Source organism: Telopea speciosissima, chromosome 10 (genome assembly GCF_018873765.1).
Source record: "Telopea speciosissima isolate NSW1024214 ecotype Mountain lineage chromosome 10, Tspe_v1, whole genome shotgun sequence".
NCBI lineage: Eukaryota > Viridiplantae > Streptophyta > Magnoliopsida > Proteales > Proteaceae > Telopea > Telopea speciosissima.
In genome coordinates this window covers 857,030-879,987 of record NC_057925.1, presented here as the reverse complement: position 1 = coordinate 879,987, position 22,958 = coordinate 857,030, and the positions used below count along the sequence as shown (strand labels likewise).

Below are 22,958 nucleotides of genomic sequence, written 5' to 3'. Positions count from 1 at the left end.
AGCCTCAGGCAGGTGGCCCCAAGAAATTATGCAGCGGTGAAGATTTGATCACAAGACCTCGCTTCTTGAGACGGAGTCTCATGTCCCCTCCAAACCAGCTGCGCTAACCCCAGTAATGGTTCCTTTTCTAAAATATCTCCATTAACATCTTTATATAAATGGTCGGCACTTTACATGACCTGCATGTTCATCATAATCAAAGGACACATTATCTTTTCTATCTAAATTTAAATTCCAATCTCAATTGCATGGAGCTTATGAATAAGAATCCTGTATATTAGGAGGGAATAAAGTTGACCTATCATATTAGGGTATAAAAACACGAAATCGGGATCCAACTCGAGTCGGAACGAATCTTGAACAATTTGGCCAATTCAATCCCAATTTTTGAAAATCATAGGTGGCAATATGCAATTGGGTCATCTGTGAGGAGAGAGATCCCACCTTAGGATATATTGATGGTCAACCAATCAAGTATGAGCTTTGACTCTTGACTATACACTGGTGTATGTGTTGGCAGGAAGAAGAGGGGAGGAGGGTGGTGTGCGGGTTACCTTAAGTCTACAAGGATCAGACATGGTTTTTAAGTTTCAAAAGTTCTGGAATCTTTAAATTTTAGAATTGAAGATCTAAACCTACCTATTTGGTAAGAATTAATGAAAAGAGATGTAAGGAGTGAGATAATGGCAAATTGCCTGCCTATCACGGAAAGTCCTTTTAGTACTCTTTCAAAATCGAGAAAACAAAAAAGAAAGAAAGATTGTTTTATTCTTGCAAGTAAGGTAACCTCAGCTTAAACCACTACCCTCTCCTCCTAATTAGAAATGTATGGGTAATTCTACAAAGAGGGGGATGTTTGGGTTGAATTTTAGCTTATGTCTTTAGAAATGAATTTTGGTTTGGATCCCAAATATCAACAATTTTTGTTTGGGAAAAAAAAAGAGTGCAAGACCATTCAAAAATTCTCTTTATTCTCTCATCTCTCCGCATTTAATGATATAGACTCTATAAATTAATCAACGTCCATCAAAATTCTCCCCTCTAAGCATTTATGATGCCAATATCAGCATCTCCCTCGTATTTTTCTTTTTCTTTTATTTTGATGCTAAAAGATAGAAAAATTAATCCTCTCCAATTCCCTGAAAGATACGCCTTAGTAATCAACCCTTCCAGGCAAGGGGGTAGAGAGGTATTATCAGTTGTTAGCTCTTTATGTGCCCAAACTACCATACATGGTTGTTGAAATTTTAAATTTTCTTTCTCAAATCAATGACTATCAAGTGATTTACATAAAACCCCCTTCCCCACCAACCTTTTTTTTGTTTTTTTTGTTGGAGGGGTTAACCATCCTTCAATACTAAACACAATCTCCAATATCTTATGCTAATTTTCAAGAGCAAACTACATGTCAACTTGGATTTGGTATTTTTGCTGTAAAAACCTCTGGATATTGATGAACCAAGCATCCTACAAAGAGTAGAATTCCAAAACAAGATTCATGTAGTGGAAGGAAGCTTAATTTTGTGTGGAATTGAGTTGTTCAAGATGTATACAACTACAAATCAAGTGGTTGAACCCTTTTAATATTTGTATTCCCTCAACCAATTGATGGGCTACATTGGGTTTTCTATTTCAGTAGTTTTTGGACCTTCTGGTGTTAGTCTTTCTTTGAAAAGGGTTTTGTTTCATTAATTCCTGGGACTGGAAGGGGAAAAAAAAAAAGAGGGCATATTTGGCATAAGAATTTTAACAATTTCGGGGTATTCTGGTAATCCAAACAGAAGATAGGACAAGAATCCAAGAAAATGACAAAAGAATCCTAGAACTGTTTTCCATTTCCGTGCGAATATTAGGGATGAAAGAATAATAAAGTCACGTGCATGCCAGGAGACATATCTTATCTCACCAAAGGAAGCCAGCAAAGGCAATAAGACTATAAAAACAGATGGAATAAATAAAAAAAACAAAGGGCAATAAAATCCAAAAGATATAAAGCAAAAACAGTAAAAATTTAAAAGTAAACGGAGAAAGACCTACCAAAAAATAAAAAGAATCAAGAATGAGTTTTTTGAGTGAAGTAGAAGAGAATGCCTTTTCTGGACTAGTTACCAGTAAAAAACGCAGAGCCATAGACTTGGCCTGATCATAAACTAGGTAGATGTATTAAATCTGAAAGGCACTTCTCCTTCTCAGTTCTCACCATCTTCCATTCAAACAAACTACAAGTAACACTGAATACACTGACATTGATATACATTTACCTCTTCCTCTCTCCTTTCTGATAGTCTGGTCTTTACATAAGTTGGAAGTAGAAATTAAAGTAACTGTCACTACTCAGTCTGAGTATGAACAGACATCCTCATCTCCATCACTTTCTTGTGAGAGTTGGAGTGCTTGTAGCTCACAAAGGTGGGGCTCTTGGCTGGTCTATACTCAGGCAGTAACCTGCCTGACTTGAACCTCACCCCACAGGCATTGCACAGTGTTTTTGGACCTGAAGGCCCTGCCCTCCATTGTGGGGTTCTTTGTGCTAGACAATGGGTGCACCTCCTTGGCTGCACAACACTACCACCCTCTAAGCTTTCCTTGCACACCACCACTTTCTCCTCTCTTCTTTCCTCTTCACATATTCTTCTGCTGCTGTTGCTGTGACTATCATTGTTCTCCTTCTTGGGCACCATGAGTTCACTATCAGCTAACCAGTATGCTTGTTGGAGAAGAGGGGGATCTGAGGAGCCCAGAAGGAGGGGCTGGTTGTGTGGGTCCAGACACAGATGAGAGCAATTTCTTAAAGGGGTTGCAGTGGCTCTTTTCCTTTTGCTTCTGGCCTTGCCTGGGATTACAAAGTCTCTTAGAGATGGGTTCTGGTGGTTTCTCTTTGAGGGCTTTGAGGCTTCTGGGGTTTGGTTGTTTTGGGTAATCGTGGGTGCTGGGATACAGATTCCACTGCTGGATAAGCAGTCCTCAACAAAGATTGAGAGCCATTCCAAGCCAACATCACCTTCCTGCACTTCAATTAAAGAAGGAAAAACAACTCAACAGAAGCATAGCTTATATACCCACTAAAAAGAGAATTGAAAGATATAAAAATGTAGAAACATATGGTAAATGCACAATAGAACAAAGGAATAATGCATTAAAAATAAAATCTGACTAAAGAAACCCTGCCCCCCACCCTCACTCCTCCAGTAAGAAAAATAAGGTGGGAAAAAAAAAAAAACCAATCTTGAGGAGGAACAAATTCTGTCTCCCAAAAAAAAAAAATTTAGTTAAAAAAGGGAAGAAATGAGGAAAAACTATAAGAACTCACAAAGCTTTGTTCAGCGTCAACCCAAAAGACAAACCTCAAAAACAACCACAGAGAAAAGGGGGAGGGGAGAAAGAATATACTGGGAAAAGAAAGAGAAAAGGAAAAGTAAAAGAAGGCGAGGTGGAGGTACTCACCGTATTTTCAGCGGGGAAAAGGTCGTCCAAAGAACCAGATAAGCCATCAAGCTTTGAGCAAACCGGAGACATAACCTGCTCCGGCGGGAGTTCGGACTGCAAGCCACCGGAAATTGACAGATTTCGACAGAAATCCATGTCCAGACTGTATATAGAATGCTCAGCCACCCAAAAGGAACTAAAGAAGGGAAGAGAGAAATAAACAAGAAACACTCTGTTTTATAGCCTTTTTCTGCTCTTTAATCTTTAAGGACTCTTTTCTGTCGGCAGAGAAAGCAAAAAACAGAAGAACCACAATAACCAGTCAAGAGAAACCCCACACACAGCACACACACACAACCTCTCTCTCGCTATCACTCTCTCTTTCTCTCTCTCTCTGTCGCCTTCTCTCTCTCACACACTCACTCACTCACAGACACACCCCCACAGGCCACAAGGTCTTCCCCACAGGGCCACAGGCTACAAAGCCCACAACTTCGTTTCGTTTCTGTATTTTCTTTTTCTTTCCTATTTATCCAGATTTCAACAAAATTTTGCAAATTATTATTTGATCCTCCCCATTTATGAAGAGAGGGAAACGTGGGCCTGCTTTTGTGGGCCCCAGTAATTACTAATGCATTCAAATTCCCTCCCTCCCAAGTCCCACCTTCCCTCTCTTCCTCCCTCTCATGAAAGCTTTGGAGACTGAGATTGCCTTGTTTTTTCTTTTTCCTTTGGGATTTGGTTAAACCACAGTTTGAACTTTTGGGTTTGTGTGTCCTAATTGCTACATTGACTGCAGAGTTTTTCTGATGAAAGGAAAGGAGTGTTCATGGGCTAATGGGACAGTATAGCATCCTCTTTTCTTCTTGTACTGTTTCTATTTCTTTCTTAATTTGAGGGCACATCTGTAGTGATTGTTATTAAGCTTAGGGGTGGGGTGGGGTGGGGTGGGGTGGGGTGGGGGACTGTTTTCAAGTCCCTAACATGGGATGCAACTGTAAATTTCAAACTTGCACATGCCAGTTCTGTCCACATGTAACCATGCGAGTGACAAATGTCAATTAAGTTTCAGTTCTATTTTATATGGTGGCTTTTGCTTCTGGAGTTTAAGCTTCAGTTTCAGGTTAGGCATTCAAAATCTTTTCAAACCTCAAATGGATTGGCAGGCTTAAGATAAGCAGGAAAGATCTGCAGAGGAATAGAATCCAAGATGGGTACATCTACCAATGATGCAGACATGTATGTATACACTTCATTCCTTCAAATACAGGAACTGCTCTCTCCTGAGTCCTGCCCTTGTCCTTAATGTTTTGTCAGTCACTCAGTTGTCTAGCTAATGTGAAATCACCAAGCAAGTAATTTAGCATGAGAGAGAGAGAGAGTTAAAGCCCAGCATTAACTTAATCAAAGATTGGAGAAAAGAAAATAATCCATCACTTGGGTCATATTTCTGGTTTCTAGTTTCTGCTTCTATCAGAAAGCTTTTTTCAATCTGCCATCTCTGAGTCTCTACAAATGGCAATGGCTAAACAATTCATATTTCATAATAATATCGAAGGATGGCACTACTGAGCATCTGGCTTGCTCTTGACAAGTTTCCTGCACTTGTCCTAACCAATTACTACTTTGTTACAGATGATTTATATTATTTTCCTCGATTATAACGGAGGATTTTGTCCTAACATCCAACTACCCAGAATGATTTCTTAAAGATTACCCATTTTAGCTGAATCTACAGAGAACCCAAATCAATATCCCTCATTACCAGGGAATGCCATTACTGTATCTTTATATCCAGTTGCAGCCTAAGCTCTAATTAAGAAATCCACATAAATAATTAGAAGACCTGTGACAGTAATTAGGAGGAAATCAAAATGCATTTGATGATAACCCAATTCATCCATCAGCTTGACCTTACCAGTGAACAGTCACCAGTCACCAACGAACTGCTCTACTTTTAAGGAGGATTGGGTTGGGAGGGGAGCTTCTTCAATTTAATTTAATGAAGGCCCACCCTAAGCTACTGTAGTCAGAACTCAGAAACCTTCTTCGTACCTAATTTCAGTAGTGGAACTGGAACCATCCTTTCCTTCTTAAAAGAAGAAATGAGGATTTCTTTCTTTCCGTCTTTTCTTTCTTGTTTTTTTTTCTGGCAAGTAAGAAATGAGGATTTCGTGTGGACAACCCTTCTCTCTCCATAATTCCATATGCCTTTGAAGCTGGTCCCTAACATTTGACCTTTCAATAAAACTAAAAGTTAAACTAATGCTTACTCTTATTAATCCAAGGTATTAGTAAGAGAGTCCAATTTGATGACCTTATTAGGGGTGTCAAAAAACAAAAAGATTTTGAAAATTAATAAATGGACTGATCAAGGACCGATTAGCCAAAACCTATGAAAGACCAAAACCGGGAGTGAAATTTGTTTGATTATCTAAAGAAATTTTATTTTTTTTAAAAATTGACTAAATGGAAAGATTAAGAACTGATTAGCTAAAACCCATTAAAGACCAAAACCGACCAATCAAATATTAATTGTTCTCGATTTTGACTTTGAGGACCAATTACTTAATCGGTAGGTTTTGATTTTGGGTCTCAAAGCCAGATCTAACCCCATACATACTGATTTCAGAGTCCAGTTCCCCTTCAACATAAAGGGAGGAGGGATATTTATAAAATTAAAAAGGACAAGTGATTATCTCTCACATGTATTATGTTCACCCTGCACGTACGTGTAGATGATCCATTCTACTGATTTCATAAAGATGACCTTAGATGTAAATGAAAGTTTTCTACCAATTGCACCTCTTCAATTCAGTAAAATCCATAAAAAAGTTTTTTTCTCTTCTCTCATTTTCGTTGCTCCGTTGTTCTATCTACTGTTATAAGGAAGAATTTATTATCTAGAGTACACGTCACCCCCTAGTTTTCAAACGAAACTCAGATTATCCCCTGGTTTAGACCCCAATATGACAAATTAGTCTCTACCGTTAGTTTTATGCTGTTAAGTGATGATGTCAATCAGTTAAATAAATTTAAATCTTTAAACTTCCCTTGACCAATGTTGAAGATGAAAGAAGGATAGTATTGTAAATTTAATTCTAATGTTTTAGTACAAGGGTAAAATAGTCCTTTCACACCAACAACTAATAGCAGACTAACATCGTTACTGTAGAGGGAGTGATTTGAGTTTTTTCAAAGACCAAGGGGTAATCTGAGTTTCATTTCAAAACCAGGGGGTGATGTATAATTTACTCTATTATCTATTTTCAGTTTGTTCCCCAGTCATGAACATAGTTTAAATTGTGGTATCGTATCAGTTAATACATATACCAATCAAATCCAATACTTAAATCTCACAAATAGAAGTGGATGGCTTCATTTGAAAAAGAGGGTTGGGGCTTGGGGCTGTGTTTCCTTTTCAGTAGTTTGTTTTTAGGACAAAGTTTTCCTCCACCCATAGAGGAGGGTTCACAAACCCCTCCTAAGGTTTTAATATGTTCCAAAATACCCTTTCGATATCCATTCCTGCCCTCTCCCACCCCTCGATGAATGGGATCCCGTTCACCGTGGGTGGAGGGAAACTCGGTCCTTGTTTTTATGTCAAAACTCATATCTACTACACAATAAATTCATAATCTCATTCCAATCCCACAAATTATGGTATTTATGTGTTGAAGATTCTAATTTCTAATCCAAATTTGGGAGGAAAGAGGGAAGGATGGGAAAGGGAGAGAGAGGAAGAGAAGGGAACAGTTTCTTGGAGAGAATTTAGCTCGTCTCTAGGGAGCCCAGCATGCCCAGGGTGCTGCCAGCCGTTGGGCTGTACCACACACATCCCTAGGCATGCGCCGAAATGTGTGTGGCACAGCTCAACCGTTGGATGTCCCTTGGCAGCACCTTGGGTGCTGGGCTCCCTGGACACGATCCTGATCCTCTTGGAGAGCACTTCTAGTATGGGATCTATGAATAAGAATATATATATATACAGTTGAACATGATTGAGTGAAGGAAATAATCCTGTCATATTATTATAGAGCTGGAGTCTACCATGGGTACCAAGAGTCCAAGAGTACCAATATTTATGATACCTACACTATTTTAGTAAGACATAATGGATACTGATTTACAATTAATCCTGAAATCCTCTTAATATTACCCTTTACAGAATTTATCTTGTATTTCTTTGCCAATTTTTTCTTTTACCAACATGACATGGAAGTATGTTTAAGGATGATTACAGCAAAAATTCTGTCTATATTTGGTGTCCTCCATGGGTGGTGATAGTGTCACAAACCAATCACCCGGAAATTTAAAATGAAAGTAATTTTCCAAAATTTTGTATTACATTTCAGAAAAATAATTTCTCACTTTTAGGCCGATATGTAGCTTCAGAGTGTGCAAGATTTTCTTTTACTTTTCACGAATGTGTACTAAAGGAATAACAGTTCAGCGGAGCACTGCAACTGATAATGCAGTCAATAACTTCAACCACTTCACTATATGATTAATATGGAAAAATGCTCTAATCTGATCCCAATTTAAGAAACCCAAAACAAGAACCTGCATAAGTCTGAACAAATTTGATTCGTTAAAGGCCTTGGTGGGAATCAAAATGTGAAACTTTTACATGACGGTGACGTACCGATAGTTCTATTCCAATTGTGAAATAATTTGTGGGTACAAAGCAAAGGTTTAATGGGGATCACAGTATAACATTCTGCGGTTTTGTAACTATACATGAACTTTATATGCAGTGGGGAAACTTACTGGAAAACGTATGCGCTTAGTAAACTTTTCCAGGCACTATGGTAAGGCATAGCATCAATTATGTACAGAATATAGGTATGCACATTACAGCCACGTACCATTGACGTCATGGCTCTGAAAATGGCTTCGCCAGGTATTGACGCCACTCATCTGGTGTGCCATCTCGCATCCTCAGCATCTTCAAAGCAGCAAATGTTAAAGGGATGGCTAGCATGTCATATTCTTTTGGGGGCTGCAAGATGAACAAGCTCTTGTGCCAATAAGTGACGATGCAGTGGAAGTTTTCTTATCCTGTCGCCTAAGATAGTGATGATTCAAAAAAAAAAAAGGAGAGGACTAGCAGAGACCTTGGGGACCTTGTTCAGCTTCATATTTGCTTCCATCAAAGTCATCTGACCCTTTCTTGAATTGCATTTTGCACAGGCTGTAACCTGCAGTAAGGAATAATCGCATCTATACAAGTTCTTAACCTCAAAAATGACGTGCATTGTGTGGGTGAGAAATGGGCTAGTGCAAGAACGTGGAGACCTAAGAAATGCCCTTATAAGAGGACCCACTCATCTAATAGTGTCCAATGGTTTGCCTTTACCATGCAACTGCAAATGCCACGAAAGGCAGGAAGTCATATTATCTCCTCATGGTGTATGGCCAGCCAGTTTGTTAGGAGTCTTTAGTAACAGGCCGATCCATCCACACAAATAATGAACTGGACTACCCCTAAACCACCCCCCCCCCCATTTTATTTTAAGACGACTCTACTATTACCCTAGGTCTATGTGTGCTCTCTCATTTTGTGGGGTGCAAATATATTCTGTTTTTTCACCAATCCTAAAAACCTGTCGTACTTCAAAGCCAAGAAGGGACCATCAATCAGAAAACGAAGTCCAAGCCAAGATTTTCAATCTTCTACAAATACCCAAGAAAAACCTAAGGGCTTGGACAACTTAAGTTACAGTTGTCAAGAACATACATAATGCAATCTGAAAATATGGATTAAGGATCTCAGATGCAAGTAGGCCCAATAACGTTTAGCCAATGATGGATTTCTTGCCACGGAATGGATCGAGGAACTAAGGACGTTTCCAGTACCGACAGCAGCTCCCACAGAAGCAATAGTAGCAGATTTTGGATTTGGGCCTTGAGCACCTCAACGGGCTCTCTTCGTGTCGTTGCCCAACCCACAATATTCGTCCGCCAAGTCTTGGATAGCCTTCTAATAGGCATCCATTCTTATTCCCAAGTCATCACTGATCTCTAAGCAAACACCAAAGGACAGAGAGAAGGTTGCAGAAGTGCTTCTAGATCTCATGGAATAAGGCAGAATTTAGAACAACACTTTCCTTTCATAGTAAAAAAAAAATAGGAGATAATGAGTGGGATTCTTAGCCCACCCTTTCTTTGAACCTTGTCAATGATCTAACTTAAAGATCTGAACTGAGTGCCATTTGATGAGTCACTGAGAACAAGGGAGAGGGATATGGAAAGGACGAAGTAATGGAAGAGGAAGTCATTACTAGTAGTAACGACTTGTCACGATCGATTGGTTCATATAGAATCCATGTCGTAGGTGTATCAAAAAACATTCTTTTCACTAAGTGTATATAATAAAATAGAGGGAGTGAACGAAAGGAGCTACAACAAGTATGACATATGAGTAAGCCCTCTGCCTGGAAGAGAGAACCAAACAGTTATGTTCTGTCCCCGTAAGTAAACTACCTTCTTGCACTTGCAGCGAAGTAAGGGGAGGCTAGGTAAAGAGAGAACTCAGTCTACTCTGCTCTACGAGCATCCTATCCTCTCATTCTAGCATCAAATCTGTAATCAAAGAGATAAAGGATGCAACTGCGTTGTCAAGGGAAGAAATAAGATTGATGGAAGTGGAGGGAAGAGAGATGAGATTGATCTTCTTGGGAGAAAGAAGAAAGAAGAGAAGAGAAGAAAACAGATTTGGGATACCAATCCCGTATGCACTGCTCAACAGTACCAAAACCCTTAAAAAAAAGCTCATATTCTTTACCCAAATCATCTCTAATTGATGGGGGATGTATTACATATATATAGACCTTCTAAAATTCCTAATTTGACTCATAAAAGGACTCCTAATCACTCTAATACATTCAATAAAATAAATAAACTCAAAACAGAATTTTATCTAGCTTTCAAGTATCCTAATCAAACTCTAACACTCAATTTAACTACTAATCCCGTGTACTAACATTATCCCCACTTTATAGGTTGATAAATTAGGCTCATTACATCAATAAACCCAAAAATAAGAAGCCTAAGGTCAGCCAAAATAAAGGTAAGGCCCAATTGACCCAATTGGACAATCTTAACTGCATCAATGTTTTACAAAATTAAAGGGGAAAAAAGATTAAAAACTCCTAAAAGATCTACTGAACCATATCAGAGACGGGTGACATTTTGTCAGAGTGGCAAAAACATACGTACTCCTGCGCATATATCTCAAGGAACATTACAGTTTTAGGTCTGCTTACCAGATTTTCCCATTTCCATTCTCCACCCCGAGATATTGGCAGAACATGGTCAATAGTCAAACTCTGTCTTGAAGAACAATACCTGTTATAGAAGATAAAAACATGTGTAAGCTTGGCTCTTAATATATGCCTCCGATTTTCAGACTACCCATTCAATTACCTGCTAAAATTTCCACTGTTTTTGAATCAGAATAAAAACCACTAGACGACTGTTAACATCGGACAAGGAAATACAAGCTGTATGAAATCTCTTAGAATGTTTACTTAATAAAAATTATGGATATAATATTCATTTTTTCCAGTTCAGCTTTAGAGAAAATATTTGAGTCATACTATAAGGCTATGCAAGAAAAGAAAAAACATGATGACGCAATCATTGAAACATGTGTCTATCTCTCTCCTCAAATTCAAAATTTTTTGAATTTTTTCTTCTCTTGTCTTCCAAGCATAGCCTAAGGGAAAATTTTAATTTTGGGGGGGGGGGGGGTGTTACTGCTCTTAGCAAATATTAGCAGATCAAAGATTGGTTATCCAGACCTGCTTTTCTTTCAAAAAACCTGGGGCATGAACAGGTAATTTACCATACCGAGAGACAGGGAACAGATAATGCTCTGAGAATTTTGGACGCAACCTTGTTGCTTCATGTTGGCAGAAGGGGACTTTGTGACTGAACCAAGCGATTGAACATGAATTTTAAATTCAAGGATGATAAGGCAGATTGCTTAGTGTTTCTCCAGAGCCTTAAAAATGAAACACAGAAATTTTTTCTGAAGCTTCAAGGCAAAGAGGAAGGTGTTTCATCAATAACTAGGCAATAAACTTTCCGCATTCAAATCGAAATAGATCCCACATGGTGGTTAACATTTTCAAATGGTGTTTATGGAAGGGCAAAGGTACAAAAAAAAGAGTATTTTTCACTCTTCAGCACTAGAAAAACAGCTAAAGGCTTCTTTACAGCAATGGGGACAAAAATCTTTTATTAACGACTCTCCATTATTCATGTGCACAGAGAAGCTAATGTTGATGCAGACCCCCTTTCTTCTGAATATGAACTATATAGAATATTTCTAACACTCACAAGTCAATACATGCCACTGATTATTACAAGAAAACCCTAATATATTCTCTTGCATAAAAAGAAAGGCAAAGGTCAGGACCTATTCCAGTCCAACCCTCCAGGGACCCTGTGAAAGGAGCTCTTTTGGATTGATGCCAAGTCCAACAACGACCATTAATTTTCCCAATGATCCCAGATATCGAAGTCTATGGGTTCTTTAGATGTAGACACCAATCAACCAAAAACTAATCAACTTCAAGCTGAAATGTGGATGGATCTCCACTTTTATGGGATACCACTCCATGATTTCTTCCATTTCAAAATACCCAACAGACAGAATAGGGGAGTGGGCTCAAAACATCTGCAGCTTTTGGGGGGGGGGGGGGGAGCTGAATATCAGGCCAATAAGTATTTGGGGTGCTTGTATTAAGAGGGTTGCCAAAGATGTGTTGGGGGAAGCAAAGGGTAGTCGGCAGGCCCCTAAGGAGACTTGGTGGTGGAACGATGAGGTCCAAACAGCTATTAAGACCAAGAAAGTGTGTTTTAGGACTTGGCAAAGGACTAAAGAAACAGATGATAAAAAGAGATATTATGATGCCAGAAACAAAGCTAGGAAGATCATGGGGACAGCTAGGGCAAAGAAATAGAGGATCTCTATTTTAACCTAAACACAAAAGAAGGGGAAAAAGCTATTTATAAGATAGCTAAGATGAGAGAAAGGAAGAGTAGAGATTTCCATTAGGTGAGGTGTATAAAGTGACGACGGAAGAGTTTTGGTAAGGGATGAGGACATTGTGAAGAGATGGGATGAGTATATTTGTGGCCTACTAAATGGAGATAGGTCGAGCAGAAATGACCCGGACGATTACATTACTCAACAAGACACCATTGGTCAAAGATATTTACGAAAGGTTACTGTGCCGGAAGTTAATGAAGCCTTAAGAAAGATGAAAGCAGGCAAAACACCAGGCCAAGATGAGATTCCATTTGAAGTTTGGAAAAACCTAGGAGGCTGTGGGGTTTATTGGTTAACCAAACTGTTTAACAGGACTATGAACACAAGGAAGATGTCAAATGAATGGGGGAGAAGCATTGTAGTCCCAATCTACAAAAATAAAGGTGATATCCAAAATGGTAATAACTATAGAAGCATAAAGCCCATGAGTCACACTATAAAACTATGGGAAAAATTTATTAAATTCCATTCGAGAAGAGAGACTCATATCTCCATTAACCAATTTGGCTTTATGCCAGGTAGATCCACGACAGAAGCTATCTACTTATTGAAGAGGCTCATGGAAAGATATAGAGATAGTACGAAGAATCTCCATATGGTCTTTATCAACCTAGAAAAAGCCTATGACCGAGTACCTAGGGATCTAATCCAACATGTTTTAGTGAAGAGAGGGGTATGAAGTAGATATGTGAATGTTATTAAGGATATGTATGAGGGCGTGGTAATTAGTGTGAGATCTGTGGGAGGACAGGGCAAGGAATTCCCAATTACGATTACATTACATCAGGGTTCAGCCTTAAGTCCACACCTTTTTGAGCTTATTATAGACGATATAACCAAGAGCATTCAAGACGAGGTCCCATGGTGTATGCTCTTCGCTGATGATATCGTTTTGGTGGATGAGAAAAAAAGAAGGGATTAACTCTAAGTTAGAACTTTGGAGGTCAACCTTGGAAACAAGAGACTTTAAGATTAGTAGAACGAACACGGAGTATATGATGTGTAATTTTAGTCACACTATGATGGGTACTGATATGGTGCCAATTGAGGAAAGAGAGATACCACAAAGTGACTATTTTATATATCTGGGGTCAATCATTAATAAAGAAGGTGATATAGAGGATGATGTTTCATAGAGAATTAAAGTGGGATGAATGAAGTGGAGAAGTGCGTTTGGAGTGTTGTGTGACCGACGTATTCCTTTAAAGCTTAAAGGAAAGTTCCATAGGACTGTTGTTCGACCGACCATGATGTATGGGGCAGAATGTTGGGCAGTTAAAAAGTGTCATATTGATAAGTTTTGTATAGCAGAGATGAGGATGCTAAGATGGATGTGTGGAAAAACAAGGAAGGATAAAGTACAGAATAAACATAAAAGAGCGGACTTGGGAGTTGTTCCAATCAATGACAAGCTCCGAGAGAGAGTCATTTAAGGTGGTATGACCATATCCAACGGAGGCCTAGGGAAGCCCTAGTAAGGAAGAGTGATATGATTCCAATTGAAGGAGCTAAAAGAGCTAGGAGCCAACCTAAAATGATCATAGGAGAATTGGTGAGGTAGGACATGCATAGTCTAGGTCTTGTACCAAGTATGACCTTGGACAGAGCCTATCGGAGGGCAAGGATCCATGTCACAGATCCTGGTTAGCTGAGATTCTCCCGACGTGCTAGGTTGTGCCTCTTGCCTCTTACTATCTTTTAATTTGCTATTTACTTATTATCTTTCATTTGTCTTTTTTTCCTTTTTCATTTCTCATCTCTTTCCCCATCCCGCTTTTCCCATCTTTTTTCTCTCGTTTTGGGTAGATCTATGTTTTCTCTACTTTGTGTCATTTGGATCCATGTAGCCGACCCCATTAAGTTGGGACAAGGCTGAGTTTGTTGTTGTTGTAAGTATTTGTGATGCAGAGCAACCGGTTGGTTCAACAGCCCAGGTTCAAGTCCATTCCAGGTTCAAAACCAGCCCAGTTCTGTCCAACCTGGACTGATTACAACTCTGTCCCTCACAGCAAATTCATGGACCCTTGGGACTGCCAAGTCTCAACAACATTCTAGTGACTTTCAATCCCAGCAGTGACTCCTCAATTCCAACAAAGTGTTATTTAATTTTTCTAGTTTCTAGTTAAGTGTCTTTTGATGTTGCTAGGCAGTTTTAATGTTTTCTTTAACTATTCTTGTTTGTAGTTCCTATGTCTTGGGAACATTTTTCTATTTCTTGGTTTTAGTTTCTAGGTCTAGGTTTTATTTTCTACACATTGGTTTTTGTTTTCTAGGTGTGGGAATCCCAACAGTCTCGTTATGACAAATGCATGTATCTCAAGAGGATGCTTAGTCTCCTCTTCCCCTATAAATACCAAATCATGGAGACTGCTTCAAGAGCCAGAATTTTAACAAAAAAAAATCCTTCTTTGAAAGACTATATCCTGTGGATCTCAGGTGGGCTGTGGACTCAACAAATTACATCCAAGGTGGATCTCCTTGGTGGTGGAATTGGTGGATCTCTAAGAGCCAGGGCACTAGTGGATCTCTAGTTGCCACACACCTATCCTCAACATCTTCCATCACCATCTTCAATCAACATCACCACCAACCTTCATCATTCCTGCCCTTATTCTCTTCCAGATTCGATCTTGGCTTGCTTACCCATTTGGGTTTGCATCAATTTGGGGTGCTTAAATCAAATTTGAGTTGGGATGCAGATGATTCATATAAAACCCTACTAGGGAGATAATAAATGTAGCAAACACCATTGAAGGCTTTTGTAATTGTTCCTTTCAAAGGTGAGTGGAAAATTACAATTGTTTCTTTTTAGATGTTGAAAAATCCCGAATCCATGGAAGATGGGATGCAGATGATTCACATAACCCTACTAGGGTGATTCTAAAGTCTCATAGTTTAGAAACTCAACCTGACATCAAACTGGAAAGTAGTCTGGTTCCTGTTTCTGGTTTAACCATCCTGTTTTCTTAAAAACCAGATGGAAACGAAAAGGTGGCTTTTACAGTTAAAAAATCCAGTTTAACAGGCCAGGTTGGTCCAGCCTCTTAAAACTAAAGGTTTATCTTTTACTCTTCTTCTATGGAACCATTCTTAGTTTCTCAAAAATTTCCCCATTTTTCCACTCACAATCAGCCTTCTATTCAAAGCCTAGTTCTCAAACCTTAAACAATCAATCACCCATCTCATCATGCAGACCACCAAATCTATCCATCTATGCCACGCCACCTTTACTTTTCCATAAAAATCAGCCATCTTTCCTCATAACCCACCAATAAGTTCTATACCCAGTTACTATCTCCAACCAAAACCATCAACTTTGTGTAACACACCCCTATTTAATCCTATGCCCCTTTTAGATATGCTTAGAACATCAACCAGCCATTCCTTAAAATGGTAAGTCCCTCAAGGTCCTCCATTCAATAGACATTAAAATAAAATAGAGATTTTGGGTGAATCTAATAAGTATTAAAAATAGGTCATCCTAAAGCTTGGGATAGAACTGATGAATCAGGCTTGATAGCACATTTTGTGATATGTTTACTTCACAACAGCCCCTTTTTTTATTACCTGTAATGTACAGATGCTTTCATCCAATTTCTCTACCTTACAGTCTAACAAGGATTAGCTCAATGACTTAATTAGAGCCTCCAATTGCATTGAACGTTACAAATATTTATCTTAATTGTTCTGCGAACTGCAAGCTGATCACAAGAGTCCATATGCTTCGGTAATTACTTACTGACAAGTGAACATATCCCGATCAAATATACTTTTTCGACTAAGGTTTTGTTTGATTCTTCTTCTCTTAACAACCTGCAGTAAATGGGGAACCTGGAAGTAGAAGAGATTTTAATCAGTTGAAATGGATGGATCCCGATATGAGTGGAGTAAAGATCAGAAGCACGTTTTTAATGGAACAAAATTTGAACCTCAGAAAGAAAAAAAAAAAAGGTGAAGTACCAAGTAAACATACAGAATAATACCATAACCATAAATATTGACATTTTACCCTTAAGACAGCTGGTATGTAGAAGGATCCACTGGAAGAGTTTACAGTCTGATCATAATATTCTAGAACATCAGCCTGGCAGAGGACGAAGACAAAAAAATTGATCAGATTTTTTTTCTTTTCTTTTCTTTTTTTTTTGGGTTGGGGGGGGGGGGAGGGGATTTATATGCAAAAATAACAGGAAAAAAATTTGTATACATGTATTTATATAAGTATGTCTAATCGGCGACTAACAAACTTTTTTTTCTTTCTGTTAAACAAAACCTCGGGTTCTAGCCAGCCAGACAATAGCAAAACAGCACACCTGACACACGTCACACACGTGCTATATTTGGAGCCAACATGTAAGTCTACCTTGGAGATCCTCGAGTACAAAATAAGACTAGATGAAAACCATACAAGCTATAAGAACCTTCAGTCACGAAAATGGAAAACAAAGAAACAACTAAAGAAAGCATATAGTCATATACATGAGTGAAAAGAAGGAAACCCATCAGTCAATCAACCTGTGAGAAACACAAATGTACATGATGGGTGCAAGAGAATTTATTAGTCCGTCCAACTTCCCATCAAGGATCACATGATCAGGATCATCAAGGATATTATCAATTTGAGTTGGCCCTGATCCTATCCATGATGGGTCAACCAATGCTGCCACAATCAAGCAACTATGGATAAGTCCCGATCTTGCCAGCATATTGGGTGATCCACGGTGTTACATTTCAGTACGGAATCAGCCAATCCTCACAATTAAATGTTTCAACTATTGGATGATCCTTCCATTAGTCCGTCCAACTTCCCATTAAGGATCACAGTATCAGGATCAATTTGAGCTGGCCCGGATCCTATCCATGATGGGTCAACCAATGCAGTGCCACAATCAAACAACTATGGATAAGTGCTGTTCTTGCTCAGCCAATCCTCACAATTAAATGTTTCAACTATAGGATGATCTTGTCATCTGAAGTCAATATTTTAATTATCTTGCCGAGAGATCATCTTATTGACTCTCTCACCAAAAATGCATAGTTTTCCAAACACAATTTCAAACCCGGGATCAATATTTGTAAATAATTTCCTCAAAACTATGAAAAATCTAAAACCTGAGCTTAAAACTTCTAAAATAAGGCAACACAATTCAAAACTAGAACACGACTAAAATTGGCAACCAAAAACTGAATATAATAACAATAAAATTGAATAGACAAAAAATCCAACCCAAACAAAACATATAATAGTTTCAAAATACCAAATGTACCCCTACACGCCAAAATAGAGAGATTGAATCAGATGAAATGAAAAAACCAACAACCAAACCACCAAACTAATTCTGATAGCCAACCAATTGTTATGCACATCAACCTCATGCAAGGCTTCCAAAAAAAATCCAACCACTTTCAGTAAGGGTTGTCAACAGGAATTCTTCCCAAGGCTCCAACTTCACATAAATGTTCCTGCACTGTTAATCCAATTTGGATATACCCTGATAACATCACCAATTTCCTCTAAAGAGGTACTTCATTCCCTCTGGTAAAACAACCAAGCCTTGGTGAGGAATGTGCTGACGGTTGGTACACGAAACACTTGAGACTTGAGAGGGGCCAAATAACAAGATCAACAGAGATAGGATTGAGACTCTTTCTTGAAAACAATCATCGTGACCAGTCATTGAGCCAGCCGGACCCATCACACCACGATACACCATCCCTCATAGCCCGTAAGCAACAACATAAGCAAGTCCACCAAAATCTGATGGTTCTTGCACGACATGGGCTGGCCTAGGGATTGCTTTTGTATTTCCCATACTCGTCTATAAGGCAAGTCAAAAAAGAGTTTCATTTTCTTGTATTTTATTATTTTTTTGTTGAAAAAGTGTCTTCAAGGATCCCCACCATGGGTCTTTTTTTCTTAGTGTAGTTGGTTCTCCTGTGGTAAACTCTCTTACTACTGGCTTGGCTAGGCTGGCCTTCTATAACAATTGGACATCCCTGCTATTCTGATTTTATCATTAGGAGTTTAACTGTGATATCCCCATCTGCGACAAAACCATCAGGACTGGGTTGCACCACTTGTGCACTCCTAGGCTGAATTTGATGGTTGCTCTCCAGGAACTAAATTTCTTCAGGACTCGGGAGTTAGAGAGATTTTCAGTAACAGCCAACAGCTTCAGAGATATGTTTTGGTTTTTCCGACCTAATTTAGGATATAGATTCAGCAAGAATAGAGATGAGATTATTTTTCAGAGAGCCGCGGATCTGCAGCACTTCTTGACACGGGAAGGTTTACAATAGTGGCTCAGGTTTACAATAGTGGCTCAATAGTGATTGACCGGTTATCAAAGAAAGGTAAGGCCACTCTTTGGCATATGCTATCAAATATTGTTCTTGAAGATGCCCGTACTGGCTAACATTGTGTAGAGTATTAAAAAACATGAGTAATGAAAGGATTGATACATTGAAGGGGTACTTACCATATAGATTGTTTTGGGATTAGCAGTAAACCCCTCTCTATCATACTTTATCTCTCTCCTAACCAAACTGCCATTAAAAAAAATGCAGAAAGAAACAAAGAGCACTGTAGAAATGATCCAGAAAAATTTAGGGAGAAGGATTATAGTCATTACTTGAAGTCAGATGGACTCTAGTTGAACAAATTGATGTTGGGGCCCATATTCCATTTCTCAACTTATGCATTTTGGTGTTTCAGCATATCAATAGCAGGCTTCACACACACACACACACACATGTGCAATTACAAGCACGAAACATAGGTAGGCAGTAGGCTACTATTATGATTACCTACAGTCTATAGGCATCTTAAGGGAAAATTATCCTCTCCAATTCCTTAAAGTATGGCAGTGCGGCAGTGCTAGGTGGAGATGTCGACACCTGGCAGCTGCTGCATCCAATGGTCCCTATCAATGAGATTGGACAGTTGGATGCGGCAGCGCCGCAGCTGCCAGGTGTCGACATCTCCACCTAGCGCTGCCGCACTGCCACACTTTAGGGATTGGAGAGGATAATAATCCCATCTTAAGGTTCTAATTTTTTAAATAAGTCAGTCATCATAAGGAAGAAAGAGAGAATATGCTGCAGAAGCCACAGAAATTTATAACACGATACCCATTAAAACGGTAACAAATTGTCCAAGCAATTGAAAGGAAAACAGCAGGTCCCATTAACTAAGCTACCAGTCTAACCTTCTCCCTGAACTCCAAACAGATAGCACGCCTCCAGCAGACAACATTGATAGGCCTAACACAGAATAATCAAAGACAAAATAGAAATTCAGTTGTACATTTCTCTTTTAACTAAGGTTGTTTCTTAAGATGATAAAAACAAAAGACGAACTATGGCAGTTAATTCAGTTAATATTTCAACAATGTCCAATTCTAGATGAATAAGAGGTATTTCCAGCACAACAGAGGGAAGGTTCGCTTATGTTTTAAGTATACCTTTCAGTGGTGAATGATGGGAAGTAACAAGAAACATGTAAAACCAGAAAAGGTGAATGAGCCGAACATAAATCCACTCATAAATGCATCCTCTCATACCTCTACATTTCCTCGAGTTCACATTCCTTTGGACTTCAAAGGATCTGGAAACACATTAAATATATGACATTACCAACCCTTAAGGACATCTGAGGAACCACCAATAAGGCAAACACTTCTGTCTTCTAGGCAGAAAGCCTCATGATATAACAGATTCGAAGGACTCAACTTCATCCATTGTCAAAGGCTGGAATCCACTCTCCAAAAAGCAAAATAAGAAAGCATAACCCACCATCCCCAAATGAAATAACCCAGCATCATTAGGAAGCCTTAACAGTTTCAAGGTAATAAGTGTCTAGGATGTGAATCTACCTAAGCAAAAAATGAAATATCCACTTAGCCACCCCTGCCCCAACTACATTTTATAATCAATGAATAAAGCATCAACAACACAGGTGGCAATATCCACTTCTCAGAATCTGACAAAACATCCATTGGAATCACGTATCCACTACAGAAGCACATTCAAATCATTCCTTCAATGCATATACAGAAAATAGCTCTCTCAGCCACTTCATTAACTTGCACATAGGACATAATTGTCAAGGCATCACCCTAAGTGACGTCAAGGAACAAGACGGGCCTTGATGCCCAAGGTAACCAATCGCCTTATGTTTCAAGGTGCCATACCCAAATGATGAAGGAAATATACCTATAATAGGAAAACATACCTCAGATAAGGAACAGTACATGAAAAATGGCAAATATACTTGTAACACCGAGCTTGTCTAGGAGTCATCTAGGTTACAAAACAACTACACAGAGGAACTATCATATGCCCCTGACCACCATATTGACTCTACCTAGTGCATGTACTTATCAGCTTTGCCTTCCCCTTTTAGAGCCTCTAGCTTGTTACAGTTCACCTTTAATACTGCCGCGACGTCTAGAAGTGGTTAAGCATCCATTACCTCTAAGACAGCTCAATTTACATTGGACCAGAAAGGAAAACTCCTTACCCATATTTGGTAACCAAATGGAAAAAATAACAGTCAAAAAGGCTGTTGTGGAGTGCATTACGACCAAGAGATGAGAAATAAACTCTCCCCAAAGGCTGCTCACGGCAGAGGGACCAACTATGTCATCTCTTGACCATTTAAACAACAGTTACAATTCATTCTCTTGATTTAGTCCTGAAAATGATACAGACCTCAATAGGACAGCCTCTCTGAGAGTGTGCTCAAAAGAGGGACCATCCATAACAATCGTTACAAGCAATGAAAAACATTGGCCCTTGATGTGGTGAAAAAATAGTACACAAAGAAACGCATCAAAATCCAACCACCACATCGTTGTCAAATAATCCAAAATATAAACGAAATAAAACCATTCAACCAAGAGGAAAAGATTCAATGAAGAATAGTATTCTTGGTCAAATCCCCCCACATTTATTAAATTTTTTTGCTGATAGATGGATCAAATGGTATAGTTCAATTGTTAGTAGCATACAAGATTAGAAACATCAGCCACATTAAAATTACCTTCTGGGATGGTCCCTTTGATATCCTTCCCCATACTACAAGAGAGAGAGAGAGAGAGAGAAAATGTAAATATTACCATTATAGCAGCCCAAGCGAGGCTTACTATTTCCATGTAAATTATGTCCCCCATCTTTCTATGAAAGAATTTTATTCTGCTATGTTTTATGCTATTAATTCCAGTATTGATTAATAGAGCACACACTTTGCATAGATTAGGCATCCAGGCATTCCAACCCATTTTAGTGGAAGGACGTACTATTTGTTTACAACTGCTCCAATTTTACTGCCAGTTATAATATTGCCTCCAGATGACCAATGTGGAACACAATGAGTCCGGCTAGCTCAAGTCAGTTCAAATCGCTTAAATCGCTCAAGCCCAATCCAACTGTTCCAATTTGACTGTCATACTTTCAATCTAAGCACGGTTCTTAATCAAAATCATTGCGATTTTAGAACAGTAATGTACAAAATGAACGGCACTGAACGGCACTGAATACCAAGATTACTGCAATACATTTTAGACGAATCAATCAAAAAAAACGAACACTGTCTAGCCTAAAAATGCAAAGTAGTTCGAATCTAACTCATTAAAATTTTCAAGTACAAACTTCAAAGTAGAAGAAAAGCTAACGTACCTGTAAGAGGTGTCCAAGACCAAACCTCGGAAGCAATCCAACTCATCCTTTTCATACTCACCATCTTCATAGTAAACAACGTCATGCTCTTCTACATTAACCGTGATCAATTTCCTATCTCTAGAACTAAAAACACGGGTAAAGCCACATAACCTGACATTGTTGTTGAGAAGTTGAGTTGGGTAGCTTTCCCCGAATCTTGACAAATCACCAAGTTTATAATGAAAAGGGTCTTTAGCTTCTAAACGAAATGACACTCTGTTCCCATGGAAGAACAGCTTCAGACCCTCTTGAACTGTGAACTGCGCCATAATCATAAACGAAGGTCTTCAGGTTCTTGTGATCCTAGGCTCGTAGGAGATGAAAAACCCTGTTGGAACGTTAAGGCCTTCCTTCAATCACCGACAGAAAGGAAGAGATTTCACAGATTTTTGCAGAAAATATTTTGGAAGAAATTTTTGTTCACGCAACAACCGATAGCCACATGTTGTGTACAATATGAGTAAAATGAAAATGTAATTGTCTGTGTGTATGCCTTTTCTTTTTTTCTTTTTTTTTGTAGTTTTCGGGAATCACTAAAACCACACGCCATTGTCGTAACTGTGTTGAGCGGTTCACTTTATTTTCTTTGCTTCGCAGTTTGGGAGTTTGGGACTTTTTTACGTCCAAGGTTTTAGTAATTGGGCTCGGGATCGGGATCGGGATCGGGATCGGTTGATCGTACGAATAGGCTGATTCGTACGGACTTGAAGCACAGCTAAATGGGCTCTTCCTTAGAATAGAAAGGCCAGAT

General features: G+C 38.9%; 2 protein-coding genes across 3 annotated transcripts; both read right to left on the bottom strand.

Moving 5' to 3' along the window:
* Positions 1 to 2,047: 2,047 nt before the first annotated feature.
* On the bottom strand, positions 2,048 to 3,967 carry LOC122643017 (GATA transcription factor 12-like). Its single transcript, XM_043836647.1, has 2 exons — positions 3,445 to 3,967; positions 2,048 to 3,005 (listed from the first exon to the last, which is right to left on the bottom strand). The coding sequence occupies exons 1-2, from the start codon at positions 3,580 to 3,582 to the stop codon at positions 2,331 to 2,333; spliced, it is 813 nt and encodes a 270-aa protein (XP_043692582.1). The 5' UTR covers positions 3,583 to 3,967; the 3' UTR covers positions 2,048 to 2,330.
* Positions 3,968 to 7,901: 3,934 nt separating this feature from the next.
* On the bottom strand, positions 7,902 to 22,546 carry LOC122641353. Of its 2 annotated transcripts, XM_043834560.1 has the most exons (7): positions 22,166 to 22,542; positions 19,696 to 19,750; positions 16,497 to 16,571; positions 16,227 to 16,318; positions 10,695 to 10,776; positions 8,544 to 8,627; positions 7,902 to 8,428 (listed from the first exon to the last, which is right to left on the bottom strand). In XM_043834560.1, the coding sequence occupies exons 1-7, from the start codon at positions 22,480 to 22,482 to the stop codon at positions 8,303 to 8,305; spliced, it is 831 nt and encodes a 276-aa protein (XP_043690495.1). In that variant the 5' UTR covers positions 22,483 to 22,542; the 3' UTR covers positions 7,902 to 8,302. The 2 variants fall into 2 exon arrangements, with proteins under 2 accessions (XP_043690495.1, XP_043690496.1); XM_043834561.1 differs by lacking the exon at positions 16,497 to 16,571 and having other exon boundaries at positions 22,166 to 22,546.
* Between the last annotated feature and the right edge of the window lie 412 nt (positions 22,547 to 22,958).

Bases quoted from the DNA above. Each gene is read 5' to 3' on its own strand.
- LOC122643017 (XM_043836647.1), bottom strand. From the start codon at position 3,582: ATGGATTTCTGTCGAAATCTGTCAATTTCCGGTGGCTTGCAGTCCGAA. The intron at 3,006-3,444 runs GTGAGTACCTCC...ATTGAAGTGCAG, and splicing joins TTTTCCCCGCTGAAAATACG to GAAGGTGATGTTGGCTTGGA.
- LOC122641353 (XM_043834560.1), bottom strand. From the start codon at position 22,482: ATGATTATGGCGCAGTTCACAGTTCAAGAGGGTCTGAAGCTGTTCTTC. The intron at 16,319-16,496 runs GTAAAATGTCAA...TTCTACTTCCAG, and splicing joins ACATACCAGCTGTCTTAAGG to GTTCCCCATTTACTGCAGGT. The intron at 10,777-16,226 runs GTAAGTAATTAC...CTTCTATAACAG, and splicing joins CGGGATATGTTCACTTGTCA to GTATTGTTCTTCAAGACAGA.